General features: G+C 27.2%; 1 protein-coding gene across 1 annotated transcript in view; it reads right to left on the bottom strand.

Moving 5' to 3' along the window:
- The window catches only part of LOC108693177 (paramyosin-like), a 24908-nt gene that overhangs the window by 2960 nt on the left and 13685 nt on the right, over window positions 1–8263 (bottom strand). Inside the window, exons 14-16 of the mRNA XM_018201991.1 lie at window positions 2694–2864; window positions 2312–2628; window positions 2155–2221 (exon numbers count right to left, since the gene is read on the bottom strand). Coding sequence (XP_018057480.1) covers window positions 2155–2221; window positions 2312–2628; window positions 2694–2864 — 555 coding nt within the window. The remainder of the gene's footprint in view (window positions 1–2154; window positions 2222–2311; window positions 2629–2693; window positions 2865–8263) is intronic.

Genomic DNA, 8263 nt, shown 5'->3' with positions numbered 1-8263 from the left:
TATATATATATATAGATGATAATTAATGATAATAAATAACAAAACTCTCACATAGTGGAATGAACTAAACTAACAATGAGTCGAAAAGTTCTCTACCATTTTGCAATTTTCGTAATAGTTAACAAAAATATTAATTACTAAAAATCGAATATTGGTTTGCAATAATTTTATACTCAAATACTATCAACTTTACAGGAAAACAGCAAGAAACAAAACTTGTTTATTTTTTTCTTATAGAGCTTCAAGACTTTTTTAGAATTTTTTAACATCGCATTTTCTCATGTTGGTAAAAATAATTACCAATATAAGAAAATGCAGTACTAAAAAATTGATAAAAGATTCTGAAAAAATTCTTAGAGCTCTATGAGAAAAAAATAAACAATTTTTGTCTCTTGCTATTCTTCTGTAAAGTTGATAGTAGGTATTTGAGTAAAATTTATTAAAGACCAATATTCGGCAATTTTTAGTAAAAATCTTGTTAATTATTACGAAAATTGCAGAATGGTAAAGGACTTTTCGACTCACAATCAGTTTTGTTCGTTCTGCCGCTATGCGAGAATTTTATCGTTAATTATCAGATACCCTACAAACACACACACACACACACACACACACACACACACACACACACACGCGCGCACACGCACACGCACACACGCGCACACGCGCACACGCGCACGCACGCACGCACACAAAACACACACACAAAACACAGAGAGAGAGAGAGAGAGAGAGAGAGAGAGAGAGAGAGAGAGAGAGACGCGCGCACGCATAGTGAAAAAAATATTCGTACAGAGAAAATTTTAAAAAAGCTTTTGAAAATAAACATTAATTAGCAAATTTATTAACAATGAATACTTTCTTATGTACCTGTTCCAATATAAACAAAAGAACTTCACAAAAATAACCGTGTTTATATGATCTTAGAAGCTAAATTTCTCAATTGTACGAATACTTTTTGTGCTTTCAAATAATACATTATTTTCCATTTTTATTTATAATTAAGGTATATTTTATTTGTTACAGCATTATTTTCGTTTTTAAAAATCTTTGTATTCATCAGTTACCATTTCAAAAATAATTTTAAGAAGTAGAGATAGCAGGAAAAGTGTTCGGTAAAAGGTTATTGATAAACGTTCACGAGAATAGAAACCAATGCAAAACCATGCAATAACCAATGCAAAAGTATTGCTAGGAGAAATATTCATGAAAAGAAATTTCTAAATCTAATAGTATCTCAACATATTCAGAATTTTTATGAATTCAAGGAAATGCTTAAATTTCGTGGAAAGTTTAAATAGACTAAAGAAATCAAAATAAAAAATAAAAGGAAAATACTCATTTTTTACCTCACATTCAAGTAATTACATTATTATGTTTCTTTTTATTTAAACAATATTTTTATAAGTTATTTTAATCTTTCAAGCGTATTAATAAAGTATTGTTTTCGGTATTGTTTACTTGTACGGTTACTTGTTAAGTATACTTATAAAAAATAAAAAGTTGCAATATATAAAATGAGAGCCCATATTACTCTATTTTCTGCATTCACTATATTGAATATTTAATCAACATTATTTCTATTTGATTTTTACTCAGCAAATTAGAACTAGAGAAGTTGAGTTTGAATATTTTTCATACATGTCATTAGCAATTAGTAAAAATTTACATATACAGAGATCCATTTTTTTATGTAATTTATGCATTTATTACAAAGTCCATTTTAAGTACATGTTTTTTTTACGAATGAAATAACAGGAGTACAACTTTGTTTAGATAAATAATAACAGTGCATAGGAGAGAAAAACTTCATAAAAAATTGTATGTATACTAAGAATAAAAGACAAGTAAAAAAATAATATTCTCTATCTCTCGGGTTTATAAAATATACATCGCCAATCTTAATGTGCGAAATTGCGGAATACAATATTACATAAAGGTGATGAAATCTGACCTCTTATATCCCTTTTCGCGCTGGAGATCTCTCTGCATCATAAAATATCGCTGCACAGATATCAACGAGTGTTACTTAATTTGTGATGTATGCTACATTGATAAATAAACTTCTCTCTCTGCCAATCGAGCTGTAATGTATTATTACCATTTATGTTTTAATGTAACAACATAAAGGAGATTAAAAAATTGCATACTCACAGTTCTGTCTCTTCTAGACTTAGGCAATCCCGTATTTTCTGTTTGTCTCTTTTCATCCTCGTGAAAACTGAGTCGTTATCACGATAAGAATATACGAGATTAAAACACTCGTTTCAAAATTAACAATTATAATAAATGTATACAAAGTATAAATTACTTGTGTTCCTGTTTAAGCCTTAGATCCTGGGAATATAATTCCATTATGGCAACTTTCTCATTATTTTCAGCATCGAGAATTTTGGAGCGGAACTTATCTTTATTTATTTTTTTACTTAAAGATGATTCATCCTCTCTCGTGTACTGCTTACACAAGGTGAATTTATTATAAAACCTGTGCTCTTGAGAATTCCGACAGCTATCGTGATCCTTTTTGATTTCGACATGTGCGATATTCGATTCAGTACTCTCGGCCGCGTGGGAACTCAAAATATTGATTCGATTATGCAGCTCCGACAGTTCTTTCAAATTCAACGACTAGAAAGAATAATCAATAACGAATTCATGTAAAAAGTTACTTATTAATCGATTTCCTCACATACTTGCAACCAACTCTCTGCGTCAAATGAACTCTTTTCGATTTTCAAAATATCGTCGAATCTTGCTTGTAATCTTTCAACATTTTCATTGTGCCTTTTATGAAAAGCAATTAAACTGCTGTCATACTTTTTCTTCAGTAACGTCAATTTGTTCTGATATTCTTCTACTTGCCGCTGTTAAATTGAAAAATTAGATTATTTAAAATTAAATAACTTGAAATTAAAATTTTTTTTAAATTGTTAAAAATTATAGTGAAATATATAATATTAATCAACTTTTTGTTTTTCAATAAATGTTTTTTGTAGGACTTTTTATATTGAAAAAGGATATGTTCTCAAAAAACTTTATCACCTTTAATTTTCAGACTCTGCTTTGAATTTCTTATCTAACAAAGTGATATCAATAATATTAACTACAAAAAATTTAAATTTCTTTTATAATATGTGAAAATTTTTTATAATATGTGTAATGATATAAATGTGATGATAAAATTCTTTTTATTATTATGTAATTTTAAATGACATATATATTAAAATAATAAGATTTATTGGAAAGTTTTATATATAATGTAAAAAATCATTATAATTCACAAAATTCTTGTTTCTCGTTATCTAAATAATAATTCTTACTACGTAAAGTAAAAAAAAAAGTTTGAAATTGTTTAAATTTGTAGAGTTTTGTAAAAAATAACATTCTTGATTTTTCAAAATCTATGGGTAATGGAAACATTTCTTCATATTCCTTTCAGTAGCTAAAAATATATAAAAGTCACCATTTAGATGTTGAGAAATAAAAACCTTGTAACATAGTGTTATTAATCATAATTAAAGAAAAGGAGACAGTTATGAAATAGATGGGGAGTTATAGAATATCACAATATCCCATATAATTTGTAGTTCATTCTAGAAGCAATCGTCAAAATTACTTCTGTCCGTTTACATAGAAGTAATTTTGATGAATCCCAGATCACAAATTATAATATAGCTACTCGTTAGTTTACTACGTTATGTAAAAGCTACATTTCAGTTTTATCAACAGGTAGCAGATAGTTTTGCGGATGTGTACACTAATTTTGAGAAATATGTTGATATTAATTTGTAACTTCAGTCTCGAATGTAGCTTTCAAATGATACAATTGAATTAAATTTGATAAAATGTAATTCGAAGAACTTCTATCTAGCATTCGATAAATATATCTAATACTCAAAATGACTGAATATAAGTATATAAATGAATTGAATATAAGTATATAAATATAATTGGAATATTTCTTGTATTTATAAATACTTTTTATTCGATTACAATTTGAAATAAACGGATAAAAATAAATATTTGATTAAATAAGAAAAATCCTATTTTTCGGTCAAAGCAAATCTATACTTAAATATTTATGTCTGAATTTATCTGATTCTGCAAATCGCGCAAATCTTTTTCGATCTCAAAACGCAATCGTAAACAGAACCAAAGTAGCAATACCATATATTAAACAAATAATTGTTAGATATCTTTGTAAGAGTATTAATATACATAATCTGATATTAATAAGAATCTTAAATCTACTAATAACCTAATACAAAAAGTACATCTTTTTATTTGATTTGAATAAATATATTTGTGATTATGATTACGAATTTTTTCAATTTCACATTCATTCTCATTCTATGACCGTAACTACATTATTTAATACATTTCTTAGTAAAAGCATTGGTCATATAGCTCTCTTTTTTTTTCAGTATAATTATATTTCTTAAACTTTAACCAAGTTCAAAGGCAGAATATTAGACTGTATCAGAGCAGTTAAGCGATTATACTTGTTTACAGTAAGTAAGTCAAGCAAAGTTAGTCAAGAAGTAACTCATTACTTGTTAACGAAGTAACAATTAGTTTACTTTTTTTCAGTAACTGTAATTTAACTTCAATTTTTTCCATCTATAGCCGTAACTCAATTTACAATTAGTTATATTTTATGGTAACTGTAATTGTTCTAATAACTAATTTAATAATTGTATTTATAATTACTTTATATTAAACTATATGCACACAGCGTCAACACATAGTCGCCTAATGGAACGTTTAGTGAACAATCAATGATTATTTCTTGTGATTGGATTATATCTTTACCTCTAAATCATTGCACTGTGTAAATATCTGTATTAAGAATTAAGCTAGGATCTTTTCAGTATGTTAACGCATTTTATAATTGTCATTTTAAGTGTATATATTAACATTTAAATGTGTATATATTAAATACCTATAATTTATTATATCTGTATAATATAGTATATAATCGACAGGGTTGAGTAATAACTAGTTAAAAGTTAAAAAAAAAAGTTAAAAAGTTAATAACTTTTAACTTAACTTAGTTAACTTTAAATGTATTAAATTTTAACTTAACTAAGTTATTTTTAAATATTAACTTTTTAACTTTTTTTTAAGTTAAAAAATGTTTTATCTCTTTTAAATATTTTAGAAAAATAATAAAACTAAGGGCGTATATTCGTAATCTATTCATATTTTAAGACCTCTTAAGTAGTTTCTTAAGCTAATACAGCCCTCTGATTGATTATGCCTTATGCCTTAATCCGGATCTACAATAGGTGTTTTAAACCTTAAGTCATAAGAAATTGATCAATTATAGTCAAATATTCTTCTTGCATTCGATTGTAATTGGTCAATTTCTTATGACTTAAGATTTATTAAAAAGTAATCACTGATCTTGTATCTTCTCTATGTGCTGGCTGTTTTTTAAAATCATATAACTTATATAGTTATATCGTTATGTGTTATATACTTATATCACATATGAATAAAAAAATTAAAAATTTAATTTATTTAATAATCTATATTGTAATTATTTAATCTCATTTTAAGAAAAATTAGGACATTATTTTAGAATCTAAAAAATAATTTTTTTTTAAATTAACTTTTTTTTTAACTTAAGTTAATTCAATATTGACTTAACTTACGTTAAGTCAATTTTTTATTTCTTCAACTTTTAACTTAACTTTATTAATTTTGTAAAACCATTAACTTTAACTTTATTCAGTTAAAAAAAAAACATTAACTTACCCAACCCTGATAATTGAATATTTGGTATAATCAAATAAAATAATATATATTAATATATATTAAAATAATATATATTATAATCAATAAAATAAGATATATTAAGTTAGAAATGAATAAGTCTTATATTTAAAATAGCAATGTATAAAGCAATGTGTAAAGTTATAAAAGAATTAATGGAAAAGTAACTGAAAAGTAACGACTTATTACTTTTTAACTAACTGTAACTTTAATGTATTACTTTTCAGAATTAGTAATTTCCAAACAACAGTAACTAGTTATTTATTTTTTAGAAGAAAAAACTAATTATATGGATAAATATATGGAATATATGAAAATTTTGAATAAATAAAACTACTTCTATCTATATATAATTGATATCTATTGTATTATATATATAATAATTGATATCATAATTGATATCATTCTATTACTCATATTCACATTAGGTGTACAATTTTGCTTCCGCCGTTTTCCTATAGATGGCTTAGCGGTAAGTGGTGGGCGAAATAAATAGATCATAGATGTCATACAATAAACTTGGGCATCTGTCAATAGAAACATTAGTCGATTTGTGTCTGCATCATAAAGTTATTCTCGATTGAAAATGTCAGTTTACGAGCCAAATTCTCATCATTTGCGGGAGGTTTTAATTTTTTGCTTCAATATGAAGAAATCTGCGGCTGAGGCTCATCGAATGCTCTCAAATACTTATGGTGAGGCCGCTATTAGTGAAAGAACGTGTCGTGAGTGGTTTCAACGCTTCAAAAACGGTGATTTTGACGTCCAAGGTCATGCTCTGTATTTGGTGGGACCAGCTCGGCGTAGTGTATTATGAACTGTTAAAACTGACTGAAACAATCACAGGCGATCGGTATCGAACGCAATTGATGCGTTTGAGCCGAGCATTGAAAGACAAACGGCCGGCAATACAACGAAAGATGATAAAGTGATTTTGCAGCACCATGACAATGCTCGATCCCATGTTGCGAAAGTGATCAAGACATACTTGGAAACGTTGAAATGGGAAGTCCTACCCCACCCGCCGTATTCTCCAGACGTTGCTCCCTCTGACTATCACTTGTTTCGATCAATGGCACACGGCCTGGCTGATCAGCACTTCCGGTCTTATGAAGAAGTAAAAAATTGGATCGATTCGTGGATAGCCTCAAAAGATGACCAGTTTTTTCGACGCGGGATTCGTACGCTATCCGAAAGTAGTGGCCAGCGATGGACAATACTTTGAATCATAAATGTATAACCAGTTTTTTACAATAAAGCCTCGAATTTCGAAAAAAAACGGCGGAAGCAAAGTTGTACATCTAATAGTTCAGATCTTATATTTAAGGCTTCCTTAAATTTATCTTTAGATATTCTATGAATTATTTCATTGGTTGAGCATCTAAAGATAAATTTAAAAAAGCCTTAAGATCTGACTTGAATATGGATGTAAGACTAACAAACTTGTCTCAAAAATAGTTATGTCACATAAATATCTACTGAATCATTTCAATAAAACAAAATTGTATTTTACGTGTGTAAAAACAATTTAAAATACAGTTACATACAATATGGTAATCTATATCTTCATATTCTCTATTGAATCGATTTATTTATACAACAAATCTACATCGATTGATGTACTGGTGGACAAGAAATAACATAATTGCACAGGGCATCTTAAAGCGGATCTAAGAAGTCTACATAATAACGTAAAGACATTAGACAACGATTAAATTGTTCTTCGATATGAAGATATAGGTTATCATATTGCATGTAATTGTATTTTAAATTGTTTCACTGAGAAGGACCTTATTGAAGGTTGAAACGTTTGATATGATAGATTACATTTTGCGAAAGAAGTTTGTAATACAAAAATTGGCGTAAGCGCGTGCGCGTGAATTAGACAGGCTCAAATAGCTCCAAAATTTAGATTTAATTTAAATTATTGTATATAATATATGAATTTAATATACAAATTTATTACCTACTTTAAATAAGAAGCACCGCTACAGTCTAAACAACAGTCTAATGTTGAACTATTATATATGTATATTATATATATATATATAATATCATATTGAACTATTATATATATATATCATGTTGAACTAATATTATATATATATATATATATATATCATTTGCGTGCCGATATGGTTGTTGAACTTTCAACGCAATCAATCTGAAATATTAATAATCTCTCCAAATTCCTAAATTTAATTTTAAAAAACTGTAAACTTATTGCGAAAAATATTGCCTCAGCCGGGAATCGAACTCTTGCATTCCGTGCGAGCGTCCTAAGCCTTTAGACTATCGAAACCTTAGCAATATTTCTCTCAATAACCGATTGCAATACGCAATTATAATTTCTGAAATTAATTCATTTAAATGAATATATATAATAATTCAACATCTTAACATTTAGACCGTAACGGCACTTCGTATTTAAAGTAATATATCTAATATAAAACGATCTTATTTCCAATTTTATTATTATTATAAA

The sequence above is a fragment of the Atta colombica genome, unplaced genomic scaffold (genome assembly GCF_001594045.1).
Source record: "Atta colombica isolate Treedump-2 unplaced genomic scaffold, Acol1.0 scaffold108, whole genome shotgun sequence".
Taxonomy (NCBI): Eukaryota; Metazoa; Arthropoda; class Insecta; order Hymenoptera; family Formicidae; genus Atta; species Atta colombica.
The sequence above is the reverse complement of the archived record's forward strand: the minus strand, read 5'-3'. Positions and strand labels throughout refer to the sequence as shown.